Source organism: Salminus brasiliensis, chromosome 25, assembly GCF_030463535.1.
Source record: "Salminus brasiliensis chromosome 25, fSalBra1.hap2, whole genome shotgun sequence".
In the NCBI taxonomy this organism is placed as follows: domain Eukaryota; kingdom Metazoa; phylum Chordata; class Actinopteri; order Characiformes; family Bryconidae; genus Salminus; species Salminus brasiliensis.
This window is the reverse complement of record NC_132902.1, coordinates 11745324-11763761: the sequence shown is the minus strand read 5'-3', so window position 1 is coordinate 11763761 and position 18438 is coordinate 11745324. Positions and strand designations below refer to the sequence as shown.

At 38.4% G+C, this 18438-nt stretch overlaps 1 protein-coding gene across 1 annotated transcript; it reads left to right on the top strand.

The window, feature by feature from the left end:
- The first annotated feature begins 3561 nt into the window (after positions 1-3561).
- Positions 3562-16230, top strand: slc7a9 (solute carrier family 7 member 9). The gene is made up of 12 exons (XM_072671479.1): positions 3562-3672; positions 5531-5678; positions 8026-8268; positions 9576-9701; positions 9940-10039; positions 10679-10723; positions 11932-12055; positions 12255-12358; positions 13349-13445; positions 13591-13740; positions 13991-14165; positions 16145-16230. The coding sequence occupies exons 1-12, from the start codon at positions 3562-3564 to the stop codon at positions 16204-16206; spliced, it is 1485 nt and encodes a 494-aa protein (XP_072527580.1). The 3' UTR covers positions 16207-16230.
- The last annotated feature ends 2208 nt before the right edge of the window (positions 16231-18438 follow it).

Sequence of the window (18438 nt, the reverse complement as noted above, 5' to 3'; positions counted from 1 at the left end):
GGGGATTTTCACTCGTTCAAGCTTACAGAAGTTTTCTTCTGCTTTTATGAACTTGCACTGCCCTTTCGAGGTACAGCCACGGATATTTAATAATGTTTAGGTCAAGGGAGAGCGAGGGTCCTGGCAAAACCTTCAGCTTGCTGGTATTTAATTAAAGCCATTCTTCCCTCTTCAAATAAAATGCTCCCTGTGCCACTGGCTGCAACACATGGCCAAAGTACGATCAATGCATCGCCACTCCAAAGTTTTTGGTAGTTAAATTGGGGTTTCGATGAAAAGCTTTGCTAGCCAGTGTCTTATAGCTTTCCTTTGCTTTGTGGGCATCAGTGATGTTAATGTTCAGTGTGTTAGGCAGCTGCTTAGAGGAGCCCATTGCTGCTGATTGGAGTTCATCACCCGGCCTTTACTAATGAATGAATGTAAACAAGCTGTAGCTAGTTTGGTAAAAGTTATCTGAGAGCTCAAATCTCTTAGGGTGCCAATGTTTTGTATGGTGCTTCTTGGAAACTAAATGTTATACTTAGTATAAACATGAGGTCTGTCTGTAAGTCTCCATTTTAGCAGAAGCCCACCTAAAACCACTTTATTAATCACTTAATCTCAATTATCAAACACTTGATTACTTATATGAACTGTGGTTCTGCTTGGTTGGACTCACTGACTTCATTTAAACAAAAGAAATGTTATATATTAGAGCGTCCAAACAGTTTATATTAGAAAGAAGACACAGTGGGTTCATTTATGTGATGGATTGATGTTTTTGTATCCGTTTATGAAGCTTTAACTCTGATGGTCCTGTAATTCTTTCAGTATCAACATCTGTCTTTACAAGTGTACGGTCAGGTGGAAAGCAAGTGTAATGAACAGCTCAACACTGGTATATCATTCATTTAAACTGTTAACATTTTAAGAATCTTCAGTTACAAGAATTTGTTAAAGGTGCTAAGGTTAATAACCCCTTGAGTTAGACCGGTTTGTGAAAAGCCCTTTTTTTCTGCAGATTGTCCATAATATATATATTATATCACTGCTGTCAGAACAAAGCAGCATATACAACAATACGGGGAGAGTGAAATAGTGGCCTTATACAAGAACGGAAAAACATTTATAGCATTCAATATCAGTTATTATAACATAATGTTAATGTAAATCACTTTGGACAATTGTATTGGCCTAAATGTGGACACAGTGTAAAGGGCAGCTGGTATTTAATTGTATAATAATAAAAAAGACAAAGGTTTTGTGCTCATTTTTGCTCATCAACTATATAGTAAAAGTTCATGAGATGCAACAAAGGTTTACTACCCTACATTAAGAATCTAATTAAGTTTCATCCTTAATTTTACAAAAAACAAAACAAATATGCAAACAAAAATAATTTCTAAACCTGCAGTGAGTATCAGGTATTTTGTAAAGTGCCATTATATGTGATTACATTTTTAATCACTGATTGATTCAGATGTTTGCAAGTTATTTACACAACATAACATCTAAACATTTTCCAATATTTAACATTCACTTCAAAACTTATATAAACTAAATAATTGACATAGTAACTTGTGTAAATTATTGAAACTCTAATAATTAAGCTTAAATGACTTTTGCAGACATTGATCCCATAAACCATAAAAAGCTTAAAACAAAACCTTATTGAAGTGCTCTAATTACTCATGTTCTACTTACTCTGATTTGAAATAGATGTAGCATTAGGTGAAGTAGTGTGGAAGAGCTACAGAGCTGTGAAAATAGCATTTTAGATATAAAATGGGCAGTCTGTTCAAAAGCAATATTTAACCTCTCCTTTTTATGAGTTTATATTGTGGTTAAACTGTTGGATAAAAGTGCAGACGTTGCCAGGCAGGTCAAGGGCGTATAGTGTATAGAAGAACATCACTTAGAGAAGGGCAATAATGTCTGTTTTGGCTGAGTTATATGAGCAGTTCATTCTTCAGTGCTTAAACCCATATGATGAACTGCCACATTCGTTGGTTCTACGTCTTTAACCCATCTTACAACCATAAGGTTGAATGTAATGTGTCTCTATTCATGGCTCTCTTTGGGCTCTGACAGTGCTGTGATTTGGGGTGCATGTCTTCTTTGCTTGGTTCTAGGTGTTTCTCTCTCTCTGGCTCTCAGCACATAGGGTTTCGGGTGTCTTTGTCAAAGAGGTATTGTGTGGGTCAGCGCACTCTCCATCTCCAGCCAATCCAAGCCACTCTCCTCCCCCATCACACTCACCTGCTCCAATCAAAGTGAAGTCTGAAAATAAACAGCATAGGTTCCACCTCTTTGTTACTGGTATCAAACATGAATAGAGGGAACAATCAGAAGTAAGGAAACATCAAACCTGTGCTTGTGTGGAGATCTAATATGAAAACTGTGAAGGAGTCTGCTTTAAGGTTTGGCCTTTATTTCATGCTACATTAATAGAAGTGATGCGTTAAGAACAGTTTTAGACTAGGCTCGTGCCAGCTGCGGTCAGTTTGATGTTGATAAGTTAACTGAAAATGCTGAAAATACAAACTTACTATTTAGCTTCCACATAAAAAGGCTGATATTTCCACCCCTGAAGCCTTCATTCTTGCACTTCGAGATTCCACGAGGCTCTCTTTTGTTGCAGATTCATCCACAGACATTTCTAAAAGCAAGAGTCCTGCTTTTGGAGATTTCAGCCACAACAGACACAGCTCATCAGTCGCAGATGTAAGTATAATATACATACAGATGGTGAGGCAGTAAGGAGCTATATGAGGTTAATGTGTGCTAGGTCGAGGTGCTGCCGTAGTGATTTTCTGTTAAACATTTGTTCAGTTAAATTTTAATCTGTGTCACATTCTGGCAATACTAGAGTAGTAAGGTTACTACTATTCTCAGCATTAAAAGTATTTTACATTAAAACATTTACTACCTCAGGATTTTCATAAAGAAAACTCTTCGTTTGAACTAATACAGGGCGTTTCAACACAGCCAGCTGTCAATTTTTCAGCCGGTTCTAGAGGCATCAGGACGCCACGCTTGGTAACACACTTGGTAACACACTTTAACCAGCGTGATGCAGGGAGGCTGAAATCAGTGTTTTTCCATCACGACACTAAAGCGGTCAACAGTTGTAGGTATTTTATGGTAGTCATTTAGAGACAGGTTGTTAGATAGTTGATGAGGGTGGGAGAGGGTATAAAGTCATTACTGTGTGGCAATTAAAGAGACAAGATACAGTGACACGAAAGACACATACAGGCAAATCTAGACATTTGCCATTGCTCTGACGCACACAGCCTCATCATTAACATTTTACCCGCATGTCACCTGACGTGCAAGTTAAAGAGTATAGTAGAATTAGCCCTTTAACACAGCAAGGCTTATACACAAAGACACAAAGGTGTATTATTCAGTATACACTTTCAGGGGATGTTCTTTGGTAATAGAAATAGTTTGGAATAACACTTTAGGCCTGCCTTCGGTCCATCGCCTGTTTAAGGGGTTAAAGAAGAGTAGAGTGGGATATAAATGTCTGGTGACCATGTGATTAAAAAAAGCTCTGAAAATCTCTAATTCGCAGAGATGATGGATGAAAAAAAGAACACCACTCGCAATGGCAGCATCGCACACAGTGTGGATTCCAAAATCAAGCCGAATGAGGAGGAAGTCAAAGCAACTGTGCTTCAGAAAGAGGTGAGTCTGTTAGAGAGATTGAAGAGCTAGATTGTGACCTTGCTCTGCAGTGGAATCTGAACAATTTTCTCACGATCATTAGTTTTTCTTTTTTTCCCAGGATATGGGACTGTGTGTGTGTCTATGTATGTGACAGATTTTGTGTGGGGTCTCCTGGCACCACCTGGCACCATCCCTCTGCCCTAATCCCAGACTGCTGGGAAACTGTTCATTTTTATCTACAATCTTAATAGAAACATATTATTAAAAACTGATGTTTCAGTGCTTGTGCACATACATTCGTATAAATACTCATCATGGACATGAATGTCATGGCAATATTGGGCTTTCAGTGATTTCTTTCTGTTGTTTTTCTGTGGCAGATTAATATTTTGACCACAAGGGTGAAGAAGTAGCCATCTATAGGAAAGTTTTATGGTCAGATAAGACTGAGTTGTTTGTCAACAATGACCAATGGTATATTTGGAAGATTAAAAGTGAGGTATTTGACCCCAAGGACCAGCTGTTAAGCATGGTGATGGTAGCATCATTCTCTAAGGCTGTTTTGCTGCCAGTAGTACATTGCACAGAGTGGATGAGGTAATGAAGGAGGACTTTCTCAGACTTATTCAGAATTACCTCAAACCTCGACAGCTGAAAGCAGACTAACATTAAGCTTTTGGAATGGCTTTCTCAAAGTCCTAACCCTATCAAAAATATGTGGACGGTGCTTAAACGTCAGGTCTGTGCCAGAAAACCAACCAACGTAATTATACTCTAACAATTCTGTCCAGAAGAGTGGTCAAATATCCAACCAGAATTCTGCCAGAAGCTTATTGATGGCAACCAAAAGTGTAACGACCAGAGCTAAACACTAACACTAATAAAACCATAACATTAGCGTCATATGCCTTATATTGAATAGGTCCCCCATCTGGCACCACAACATATCTGTTCATTCAATGCATTACCTCCACAAGACTTCTGAAGGTGTCCTGTGGTACCATACAAGACCAGCTGCCCACCCTCCTGCCACTGCTGCCTGTCTAATGACCATGTTAAAACCTAAATGGACTCTTAACTATCTGCCACTATTAATATTACCACCATTAACCATCATTACTCTCATTACTCTGACCATCACTACTATTTCACCATGATTATTATAGACATATTAAGATTATGCTGCACACCTGAGCAGTACAACAGTCTTGATAATTCTTGACTTTTATCAATAATTTATCAATAGTTCTGATCAGAGGAGGATGGGTCGGGTCCCCCTTGTGAGTCTTGGTTCCTCCAAAGGTTTCTTCCTCCAGCTCTGAGGGAGTTTTCCTTGCCACTGTTGCCTTTGGCTGCTCACTGGGGGTCTTGGGTTTTTATGTCTTTGTGAATTTTTTAAAAAGACAAACTACAAATACAAATAAACTTGATTTGATTTGATATCTGGCACCAAGACATTAGCAGAGATCCTGTAAGTTGTGAGGTGCAGCCTCCATGGATTGCAACAGTAAGCCTTAGGTGCCCAAAACCCTGTTTCATTGTTTGTCCTTTCGTGGACTTCTTTTGGTAGTTACTGACAACTACATACTAAGAACACCCCACAAGACCTGCCTACAGTTTTGGAGCTGCTCTGATTCAGTCATCTTGCTTTAAAACATTACTTTCATCCATATTACTTATATGGCAAAAACTACTGCTCCAAAAAACTAGTGCATTAGAGACCACCTCGTATACAGCAGTGTGTATAAAGCGAAATAATCCCATTCCATACTTACATCATTCCTTACCATTGTGTACATTTTACATTGTATTCTTTTCAGCATGTTTAAACTTGGGCCATTATATTTTGTGTGTTGTTTCCTTCTGTATATGTCAGGTGGGTCTGATAAGCGGGATCTGCCTGATTGTGGGGACGATGATCGGGTCAGGCATCTTCATCTCTCCCAAAGCTGTGCTTGAAGGAACAAGAGCGGTGGGGCCATGCCTCTGTGTGTGGGCAGCGTGTGGGGTTCTGTCCACTCTTGGTTAGTAAAGACAGACACTAATGCACTGGTATCATAAGCTTGCTGGCCATCACCAAGACACAATTATTTGTATTCAGTAGATAGACCTTCCAGTCACGTTTTCCCCAGAGATAACTAAACCCTGCCCTGTAGAGCTGAACACACCTGCATCCAATATTCAAATGCTTATGAATACTTTAATTAACTGGTGATGTGTCAGATTAGGGTTATATTGCAGGGTAGATCTCTAGGAGTCACTGCTGAATTCTATACAGAACCAAATTAGAATGAACAGTGCCTAAGAGCCACAGTGTAGCAAATTGTGGTCTTCCAACAGGTTCCACTAGAGGTTATATACTACCTTTATAGAACAAGGGCAGGGATGAGGTGTTGCCAATATTTGTTATATTGTAATGTGATTGTCCTTAGCTGTTATGTGAAACTGCCTTACAATCAATGAAAACCCAACTTGAAGCTGTGTAAATTTCATTCTAACATCAAAAGGAAAAAGAGGGGTAAAGTTCAAATGGGTTTAATCCCTGTTGATAATGAAAAGGGAATGCAATTCCAGTTCAAGTTCCAAGTGGATTTATAGACTGGTGATATACAGTTTTACAAAGGCACAAAAACGGCGTAACAGAAACAATAAAAAAGATAGCAGTGTAGATATGACAGCAATTGCATTTTTATAGTTAAAATGGGCAGTGACACTGCAAAAGGGCAGGAAACCTATGTAAGTGTACCAATTCCAGAAACACAAGGAAATTAGTGCTGGACTGAAAACTACAATACTACCAAAATAAAACTGGTAAAAATCAAATGATCATCATCTGCAGATAAATCATGAATAAGGGTAATGTTTAGACTTTAGAGCAGGCAAAACATTACCTGGAGATTCTACGGTATGGTTTGTAATTATAGTGCTCAGCATATGAACTCAGGCAGGGTTATCCATCTATAGGCAGGATGACAAACAAACACGGAATCACAAATATGGCATAACTTATTCATACATGATAATCAAATAAAAATTAAAAGTATTTTTTGCATAAAATTAATTTTAAATCATAAAATGAAGACCTTTCTAATTTGATTAATTCTAGTATGACTTCATCATGATGCATATTGTAACACTCAATACCAGGCTGGTAGTAGTTAAAGTAGAGCTGCCATTCAATTTGATTATACACCACTGATGTACAGTTGCAAAAAAATTGCAGAAATGATCAATATGCTAGCAAGTAATCAGATAAACATTAACAGGAAATCAGATAAAAACCAAAAGCTACTTAAAAAGTCAAGTTAGTTAAACATTGGTTTTCAAAAACTGGCAATTTTTGGCAATATCTAACTCTCAGTGTACATCAAATTCTTATTCTGAGAATAAGAACAACCTCTTTTGTCACATTAGCACTTTCACACAAAAACTTTATTGCAGGGAAAAAAACTTGAAATTCTGATATAATGTAAAGAACAACTGCCAGATTCACATTAAATCAAAAAGTGGAAAAAAAAAACAAATTGAGCTACAAGGTTTTTGTGTTAAAGTAAGGATATTTTTATATTTTCTCTGTGTATGTAGACTGTAGCATCCTCAGCCCATTCTGCATGCGTTCCAGAAGAACCCAATAGATAATGGATAATGCTAACAGGGGTGACATATAGCCTTACCATTGAGGTTGTAGATTTTGGTAGAAGCTAGCCAAAGCTAGCTCTTTAGTCAGCAGCTGACACAGAAGCTCAGTGGTTAAAACACTGGGTTATTGATTACAGTCCTGTGGGTTTGACACCCAGGTCCACTAAGCGTTCACAGTCAGGTCCTTCAGCAAGACCCTTAAACCTAACTGCTCCTAGAGCGCTGTAGCATGGCTGACCCTTCACTCAGACCCCGGCTTTCTAACCTGGATATGTTGGAAATCAGATTTTCATTGTACTATACATGTATACATGATAATAAAGGGACATTACATCAGGTTAACTGTCTAAGTTAACTGTCCAAACCAAACTTCAATAAACACTGCTGGGCTGGTGACAGCTGGTGCAGTGTGACAAGAGCTTTAAGTTGTATTCAATGCAGAGCTCAGTAATGGGATTATACAGTAGAGTAAACTTGTGTTTGCTCTAAGGTTAATCAGTTCATTCAGGAGCATTCCATCACTCGGCACAATTCATATTCCTGGCACACAAATTCCGAGCGCAGCCCTGAGAGAAATCCTCTTTAGTTTAGTACATTACGACCTCTCCATAGTGGCCTTAGTGACCTCAATATGAACATTAAGCGATATGCAGAGGCTCTGTGTGTTGGGTTTTTGATAGATTTTCTGATATATGTACTTATGTATGTGTATATGTGTGTGTGTGTATCCAGGAGCTCTTTGCTATGCTGAACTCGGCACAATGATCACTAGGTCAGGTGGCGAATACCCATACCTGATGGAGGGCTTTGGGCCTGTGCTGGCATACCTTTACTCCTGGACGACCATCTTCGTTCTGAAACCTTCATCCTTCGCCATCATCGCCCTCAGCTGTGCAGAATATGCCTCCACACCTTTCTACCCTGGATGCACCCCACCAGTGGTGATCAGCAAATGTCTGGCTGCAGCATCTGTCTGTATGTGAATCATTAACATCCCATTATTAATAACTAAAATTAAACAAACTTTGTCTCTCTGTTAGTGCGTATACTGCTGGATAGTTAGAATGTGTTGTTTTTCATATTGTGTCAGAATTTCATGATGATTGGAACCACAGAAATGCTCCAAAATAACTTCTTTTGACTTCTATTGCATGACAGTGACAAAAAATGACATTGAACATACAATATGATCAGGTAAAATACATTGCAATGCAATGATTATTTAGTGCAAAAAATCATTGCATTCAGAAAAAGAGCAAGAAAACATTAAAGAAAGAGTTTTAGATGAATTCATTACACGTTTAATGTTGATCATAACTATTGTAACCTAAAATTCGTTGCACATACAGTTGCAAGAAAAAGCAAGTGAGTCATTTGGAATTAGACAAGCACAATCACTAACCAATTATTAATAACATCTAACCAATTAAACATGCAGAGCCGTGCTGTTCATTGCCTTTTATTGAGCAAAGAAAAAACATCCACAATCCAGGCTAGAAAAACTACTGAATTTAATAACCTATAGATCCTCCCCTTAGGATTCACCTCCACCAAACATTTCCTGTAGCAGCACATTTTCTGCACCACAGAATCTCAAAAGGTTTATGGTTGGGCCACTCCAAAACATACATCTACATCTTCTTTGTCAACCATTTTTATTTTTTATCTTTGGGTCATTGTTTTGATGCATCATCCAGCATCTCTTCTCCTTCACATCATGGACTGCAGCCCTTTTGTTCTTCTGTAAAATGCTTTGATACACCTTTCAAATACCCTTTGATATTGGCCTCATTCACAAATATCTCCTTAATATGTTCTTAAATAAGTTCTTGAGAAAAGTCCTAACAAAAGACCTTCAAAGTACGTCAGATTCAGTTTCTAAATCTCAGAATTGTTCATAGCTCTGCTCTTATAGTGATGATTCCCATTGTCCTTGTAACTAATCAAAGGCAAATAAGTAAACATATGTAAATATCAGAATCTAAAGCAACCATAATGGTTCATCTACCATGCTTCACTGCCGGGATAAGAGGTTTGGTGTTGGTGGGCAGTGTTCTTTTTCTTTTAAACATAGCATTGTGTATTTGTGATAAAGCCTTTGCACTTTTTGGTCTCATCTATCCCTATTTGTGCTGCAATATTTTTTTACAACAGACTTACTTTTGCTCACCCCTGTAGGCCTATATCACTATTCTGTGTTTGCTTTGCATTGTCTGATAATGATTTGTTGTGGCTTGCCTATATATTGGCAAATGTTCTCTCCTCTCTTGACTGATCCACAGTTTTGATTGTGATCGTGAACAGCCTGAGCGTGAAGCTGGCCAGCTATGTGCAGAACTTCTTCACTGCAGCCAAACTCCTGATCATCGTTGTCATAATAGTATCAGGGATTGTGATGCTGGCCCAAGGTTTGCACACATTACTATGCTACCAGTACAGCGTGTAATACCATAATCTGCCACGGCTGTTGCTATGTGACAAGTGTTCAGTAAAATACAGCAGGTATAATTTGGCAGCAGTAGATATTTTCTCTATGTTTACTTCCTTCTTCATTTTGGGTGGGTATGTTAATCAGTGATTTTGCAGAAGATTGATTGAACTGTTGGCAGAGATGTGAAATCATGCCCTTTCATTTATTGTTTTAAGGCAATACACAGAATCTCAGAGATCCGTTTGAAGGGGCTGAAACTTCATTTGGTGCAATTGGACTAGCCTTTTACAACGGCCTCTGGGCTTATGATGGTTGGTAAGTTACCTTTTCTGTTGATTGACTCTGACTGGCAAAGCATGATTGATTCACTGACTCTTTTTCAAAATAAAAACCCTACAACTGCTTATTTTTTTCATAGTATCAAGTCATTATAATTGGGCAGATATCGTGGATGTAAGGTTTATTTTAACATCACAGTAAAAGCTTCAGTCTGCTGATTGGTGGCCGTCTAGCTTACCAGACTGCTTTCTCTTCAAGCTCCTTAACTTTACTCTCTTGAGAAACGCCACAAAATTGTTATATAATAGTTTAATCTACAGTGATTGCCAAGCACTTTTGATATTTAGGAAAAGTTTGTTTTATCTAAACCACATTGCATTGGATGTTAAATCAATATTAGCATCCTTACTCAATGATTTGACATTTTAATATAAATAAATAAAGCTGTCATCTGCGCAAATTATTGGAAGTGAATATTTGAAAATTTAGACAAATCATTAATATTAGAAATGATAATGGTCTAAGCATAGATGCCTGTGAAACCCCATGAAGTAATCTGGCCTTACTGGAATAACAACTCTGAACACAAACAAACTGCCTTCTGTTTAAGTCAACAGTATAATGTAGTCACAGTGTTGATAGGAGATTAAATGTTCTCATGTCTACCCTCTTCAGGAATCAGCTAAACTTCATAACAGAAGAGCTGAAAAACCCATATCGGTAAGTCAAGTCAGTGTTTCATATTGAACCTCACTGATTCATTCTACATAATGCTGTATGATCAGCGGTTTGCATTGAGGTCATTTCATTTCAGTTGCTTCTGGGTAGAATCCTCAAGCTCTGAAAATGCTGCTAACATAGAGCCATTAAATAAAGATAAAGGTTTCATTTAACTTTATTGTATTTACTTATAGTTTAAGTGGAGATTCAGACATAAACACATGATTGCCTCAAGCCTGATATCTTTGCCAACCATGTAATTCCTAATTACACACTCCTCCCTTCGAGCTGTTTTCTCAGCTGCAGAGATGAAATTAACATTTCTTTACAGACAAGAACTTGAGGCCTGGAAACAACAACAACAATGATAATAATAATTTGTCTGCCTATATCAATACTTTCAGGTTAACAAACCTTGTGATGTTCTTTATTGCTCAAGCTGTGAAAAGCTAACAGCAGAGTATTGATGGTCTTGACATCTTGCAGTGGGATGTAGAAAGAATTATAATAATATTTTCTTGGCCTCTCTTAAAGTCACATTTCCTCTTTTTAAGCTACTTCTGCACTGAAGGTGTGTTCTGGATTGTAGGCCAGGAAAGACCCTAGTTCCCTAGCAGAGTGGCTCTAGCCCCTGCTGTTGAAAAGTGTACCACGGTGTAACACCACCACCTCCAGGGCTACCATTATAAAAACTGATAGTGGGCATAGAGTAACCTGTCTCATACACAGTCCTTGATTTGCTCACTGCCCGCCAGCCAGAACCTTCAGACAAATACAGAGTGAGCAGACGGATGCAGAGTGCACCTTTCTCAAAAAGACCTTGAAGATTGTTCACACACGACTCATTCTTCAACACATTGGACATTTTCCTCATACTGTTTATCCTCAGAACTGCCCTTGATGTCTAGCATTTAGATTTGTGTTCATATTTTTCCACCTTAGTCTACACTGAATTGTTTATTCTTTCTTTATTTGTGTACTTTCCTAATCCGAGCGTTCATGTGCTGTTTTGTGTTCAGTTTAAAGCATTCGGTCCTTTATACTTTGTAGTGAACTAATCCTCTTAGAAGAATTAGGTTAACCTTTAATTGAACTTAATCTAAACAAATGTGCTGCCTGCAGTTATTAAAAAGCACATGTTTTGTGTTTGTTTTCTGCTTGTTTAATAAAATGATGGTTAACTGAATATCTCTCTGCCTTGTGGACAGAAATCTCCCACTGGCCATCATTATTGGGATTCCTTTGGTGTCAGTGTGCTACGTGCTTGTCAATGTTGCCTACTTCAGCGTCATGACACCTACAGAACTATTGCAGTCTCCTGCTGTTGCCGTGGTGAGTGCTGTGTAGTTGTCATGGAGATACTGTTCATGATGTATTCATATATAACGCAAGCACTGAGTTCATTTAGTTGGTTAATACTCTACTTTTTTATTTGTTTCTAGTGCTGGACATTTTTAACAGGATTACAAATTCAGCATTCGTCCAGGCTTTGCTTGCTCAAAATGACTTCAGCCACTTTTCTACTCCACAGACTTATGGTGACAGAGTGCTATACCCGCTGTCATGGGTGGTGCCACTGTTTGTAGTCTTCTCCACTTTCGGAGCTGCTAATGGAAGCTGCTTTACTGCTGGAAGGTGAATTCCTAAGAATTCAGATTTTTTTAAACAAGCCTAATAACTGGAAAATAACTGTTATGGAGTGGTGGATTATTATTTATTATATAACCATTTCTAATTATTTTTCGCTGTGTTATTGTATGCAATTATTCGTTTCTGATTTCCATATCATATTTTTTATCCCTTACATTTTTACAGACACTTTCAATGTACTTGTTACAAAAAAACCCAAACTACAAGGGACATTTCATCTGAATTATATGTGATCTTTTCAAATAAGAAGGACAACAAATAACAAATAAAGGCACAGATATATTTAGTTTTTACCTGGCTGACCTAGTGTGTGTAGTGTAGTTTATACTTGGTTGTATAGAAAAACTGCAGCCACACCGGCCTATTGTGGGTATGATAGCTGACCCCTGTTTTAGACTGATAAGCTTGCTATTTGAAAATGCCTATATTATAGTGTGTTAAATATTGGTTATAGTCCAACTATAGGCCCACTTGGTGTTTGTAGGTGCTATAACCATTTTATAGTGTTGTGTGTGCATAATGGTTTAATCTCAAAGGCTCCCTACACTCTACATGTCATGTACTTAAGGCTTCTACATGGCTTCTACATGGTTTTGGTGGCATGTGGCTGATCACTCTGTGCTCATGTTGTACATGCTCATGCTTAGAGTAATTTGCAGATGTTACAAGTTTTGAATAAGTGGAATATCCATCAATTTCTAGACAGTTATTACAAGCACCTACCAAATAGCAGGCAAAACCAACCTTTGGCTCAGACACTAGCAAGATGTTGTGGCATGGACTCTATTAGGTGAGGGAATATAATATCACATAATAAATGAGCCACAGATATATTTTGTTTTTACCTGTTTACCTGAATATCTCAATTAGTAAGTTCCTTTAGATAAAAATTTACCAAACAACAGGGTGTCGCTACATTTAGCTGAGCCTCACAGCTAACTGACGATCTTTTGTGTTTTTGTGTGCACTGCTAAGGCTGACCTATGTAGCTGGACGGGAAGGCCACATGGTGAAGATCCTTTCCTACATCAGCCTGAAACACTACACTCCTTCTCCGGCACTGATCTTTAATGTAAGACCCTTCTTTACTGCCGTAGGAGCTGGAAGATGCACAATTCATGTATGCAGTCAAAAATTCTTCAGTTAGACTGAAAAGAGGAAATCTGTATCACAACCTTGTTGCATTGATTTGATTTGTAATTTCTGTCCTTTCCCAGGGCCTTTTGACAATCTTCTACATAATGCCAGCAGATATCAACACTCTCATTAACTACTTCAGCTTTGCTCAGTGGCTTTTCTATGGGCTCACCGCCTTGGTTCTAATCGTCATGCGCTTCACAAGAAAAGAGTTAAAAAGACCGGTGAAGGTAATTATGAGCTCCCACTGACAGTGCGATTCAATTCTGTATGATAAGCCCAGATGTTGTTAACCCTGGGAATAGCTGTTGATAGCTGTAGTGTGCCAATATTTAGTAAAGACATTGGTTTGTGTGAAGACATAGGAATTGCATGTGAATATGGATCATGAAATTAGGTCAAGGTCAAGACTAACTACAGCCAGAAGATTAACTTATGTTAACGGCATACAGTTGAAGCAATAACCAACCTCTTTTCCAGGTGCCCATAATTATCCCTGTTGTGGTGGTGATAGTGTCCTGTTACCTGGTCCTGGCACCTATCATCGACAAACCTGAGATAGAGTATCTGTACTGCACAGTGTTCATCTTAGGGGGGCTGATTTTTTACTATCCCTTTGTCTACCGCAAGTTCAGCTGGACCCGCAAAATTATGAGTGAGTAACAGCACTGATTTATTCCTTTACTGGCATGGAAGATTTTAGCAGCATGTGGGCAGTAATACAGTGTGTACCATTGTGGTCATGCAAAAACAATGGCACTGAAAAGCTTTTTGTCTCTATCTATTTAGTATTTCCATTTTGTGAGACTTTTCCTTCACTCTACTTTTCAGTGTCTAAAATGCAACGTTTTACTGAAATATAGGCAAACCCATCATTGCTGAACCATTCCCACTGGCTACGGATTGTTCAGTCATAGCTTAGCACGTTTTCAGGGTGATTGCAGTTGGGACACCCTGATCTGTTTTTTTGTTAGTTTGTTAGTTTGTTTGTTTGTTTACTTCCTCCAAAAACACTAATATTAATTATCCAATATTTGAATTTTCATACATAATACAATCATACAGTTTAGACCAGATGTGCTAATCTGCTACTAAAATCACTTGCACTTTCATATGTGAATAGTCTGACATTCTAGATCTGGGGTCACCAGTTTATCTGCAAAGGTCTTGCATGGCTGCAAGTTTTCATTCCAATCAAGCAGAAGCACACTAAGATCCACTTGTTTAATCAGTTAATATCAAGCTTCAGACAGCTGATTAGTGAAAGGAGGTGTGTTTGTACTTGGTTGTATAGAAAAACTGCAGCCACACCGGCCTATTGTGGGTATGATAGGTGACCCCCTTTTTAGACTGATAAGCTTGCTATTTGAAAATGCCTATATTATAGTGTGTTAAATATTGGTTATAGTCCAACTATAGGCCCACTTGGTGTTTGTAGGTGCTATAACCATTTTATAGTGTTGTGTGTGCATAATGGTTAAATCTTAAAGGCTCCCTACACTCTACATGTCATGTACTTAAGGCTTCTACATGGCTTCTACATGGTTTTGGTGGCATGTGGCTGATCACTCTGTGCTCATGTTGTACATGCTCATGCTTAGAGTAATTTGCAGATGTTACAAGTTTTGAATAAGTGGAATATCCATCAATTTCTAGACAGTTATTACAAGCACCTACCAAATAGTAGGAAAAAACAACCTTTGGCTCAGATGACTCTAGCAAGATGTTGTGGCATGGACTGTATTAGGTGACGGAAGGTCTTCATTATAGAGGTTAACTGCTCCTCAGTGGCTCAGTGATTGCTTCATACCACTCGCCGGAGTTGCCATTCACCTCTGGCATCAATGGCTCAGGGGGCACCACCGTTACGTCATTGGGAGAAAGTCACTTCTCCGTACACCCTCACTACAGCAGCTCTTGAACATCTCATGAAGTTAGCTGCTTTTGAGATGCTACCACCCTTCTCCTGGCACCCTACTCTGCTCTTTTGAACATGAGTCCAATTACGTCCTTTGCCCTTGAGGACGGTTTTAAACTCTGCTACAACTGACTGGTGTGCTCGCTTATTTATACGTGCAGCAAGAACCCGGTCACGTGGCATCTGTGACGTCCTGGACCGAGTTTGTTCCAAACCAGGGGTGGTATGGGATGATATTCTGATGTGACAATGAAAGTGAGTGATAGGTGGTAGCATCTCAGAGGCCGGTAATGTTGTGAAGGTGTACCAAGAATGGACTTCTCGCACATGTGGAGCCATTAACCTCTATAATAAACACCTTCCTTCAACCTAATGCAGTCCATACCAAGACATCGGACTAGTATCACCCGAGCCACTGTTAGGTAGGTGCTCATAATATTCTGACATGATTGTGTGTTTATTGATCCCAAACAATGTAAACCTTAAAGTTAACCTTAAGTGACCTGTTTCAGTTGTTTTATGCAGAATATGCCTGACTGTAGCTCTGAAACTAGACAAGCATATGGACTAGAAAGCAGTAATAATCTCATGGTTCACTTACTGACAATTGTGAAGTACAGATACATGTTGCTGAATCATTTTTCAGTGTCCACCAAAGTATTGTTGTATTTTATCTATTGATATGTTTTAATCTATTGACCTGTGTTTATTCCTAGAACCCATCACTATGCATCTTCAATTGCTAATGGAAGTTGTCCCACCACAGAAGTTAGAATGAACAACCTCAGACAGTAAGTTGAGGAAGGACCAGAAGACTGATCTGTCTGCAAATTGCTTCATGAATTCCAAAGGGAAGCTGACTGCACTGAGAGTTGTGCTCTTCATCTACTGCAGGATATTTACACTGGGGGACACCTACTGAGCGAAGAGAACCTTTAAACAGATATCCCCTGGAATCGGCCTCAGCCGTGCTTCTAAAGATCCATAAATGATGCATCACAAATATTACCTCTTGTAGCAGAATACTGGCGTCCCTTGAGTGAAAGACAACAGTAGCAAACCTAGGTGATTTTAGTAGTAAAAATGATGTCAAAATGATACGAACAAACCATAATTCAACTTTACCACCAGGTGAAACCACTTTCGTAGCATTAGAGCATTAGCAGCTACTGAGTGATTCATTAGGAATTGTGGGTGTCCCTCTGGAAAAGTTGTGCAGTGTTAGAACCTGCGTTTCACAAATACAGACCAAAATACTTTTAGAAAACAGTGGAAGAGTTCGTCCTTTGCATTTGAGGCAGATGTATATAGATATTTTATGAAGATGTATTTAAATGTTCTAATTCTGTATTAATTTCACGTTTTGTGTTTTTGTTTTATATATATATGGACTCAGACTATGTTTTTTATAATGCAAAAGCACACATTTTATAATGTATAATTTTTTCTGCATGTAATTTTTGTTTTACAAGGACCTCACGTAGAACTCTCCCTTGTGTGCACATTTTAAGCTACTACTGCCAAAGCCTTCATTGTTGCCTGCTAAATCATATAATGTACTGCTTTTTTGTGTGTGTGATTTACAGTGGTGCACCATCAGTGCCTTAAGAAATTCATACAGGCTAGGCTAGGATAAACAACTGTCCTTTCCTATACTATATCTACAATACTGATAGTATTGCTGGATCATTGTGGAGGTTCTTGATCTCTCTCAAAGTTGACAAGCAGCTGATACACAAGCTACATAAAACATGACCTCTCTTAGAGTGTATAACCATTTACCGGCAGCATTTCAGCATGTAGCAGTGTGGGACAAAAGCTTCATATGCCTGTGAAAGTGCACCTAAAATATAGAATGTGTTACATCCAGCTTTAAACTGCTCTGCCTTCGTTCTTCTGCCATGTTCATCACTATTTAAAGAAAAAAAGTGAAATCTGCTATAAGATATATTTTCTTTCTTCTGGACAAAATCGCATTCACACTGCTGTCGTTGTTTTTTTCTTTTCTTGATTGGGGGTGCAGTTTTACTCAGTTCATGTAATAATAGTTCAGTATAGCTATGTTATATGTTGTGAGTAAATGCAAAGTGCCTGTTTGTGCCTGTTTGTGCCCCCTTTTTTTTTTTTTTTTAATGTGTTGATGGTACATACACCAGTAGCATCTTTGTGATTAGTGATTAGAGATGGAGGTCAAGAGAACTGCTCATATGCTGGTAGCAAAAAACCCCTATGTAACTGCAGAAACCCTGCCCGGAAGGTTTCGCTGTGGACTAATGGAGTTAAAAAGCAATTCTTTGGTCAAAATCAAACAAGTCACTTCTCGTGAAGCATGGAAATGAAGTTTTGACTCTGTAAGGTGTCCAGACCTTTGTACAGGCCACATTGATCACTTTATTTGTATTTGTGCTGAAAATGGTGCGTTTTATGTTTGATGAGCTACAGAGGTTACATATTGCTCATTTGGCCAAGGGAGCCAATATCGTCATCTACACAAGTGCCATAATTAAATTATTAGAATCTATCAGAATATAATGCAGTTATTGTATAGAGTGACCGTAATACATTCATGTCCAGTTGTACACATCCTATCATATATAAGACCATGGCAACCAGAGACGAGCAGGCATTTGACTGAGCACTTTTCAAACCACTGGAGAGATGCTCTAAAAAAGCTTTCTCCCTGACCACACAGACTACTGACCTGTGGGCATAATCAGACAGAGAGTCAAACTGAAGTAGAACTGATCTGATTCAGTTATAAGACATTTCTCAAAGAGTAAAACTGTGAACCACTTTAATCATCAATCTGATTTATCATCCGATTTATCATCTGTCTGATTTACCATCCATCTGATTTATCATCTGTCTGATTTATCATCTGTCTGATTTACCATCTGTCTGATTTATCATCCATCTGATTTATCATCTGATTTATCATCTGTCTGATTTATCATCCATCTGATTTATCATCTGTCTGATTTATCATCTGTCTGATTTACCATCTGTCTGA

Coding starts and splice junctions, on each gene's coding strand:
- slc7a9 (XM_072671479.1), top strand. CDS start 3,562: ATGATGGATGAAAAAAAGAACACCACTCGCAATGGCAGCATCGCACAC. Junction 12,056..12,254: donor AGTCTCCTGCTGTTGCCGTG/GTGAGTGCTGTG, acceptor TCTACTCCACAG/ACTTATGGTGACAGAGTGCT. Junction 13,741..13,990: donor AGTTAAAAAGACCGGTGAAG/GTAATTATGAGC, acceptor CCTCTTTTCCAG/GTGCCCATAATTATCCCTGT.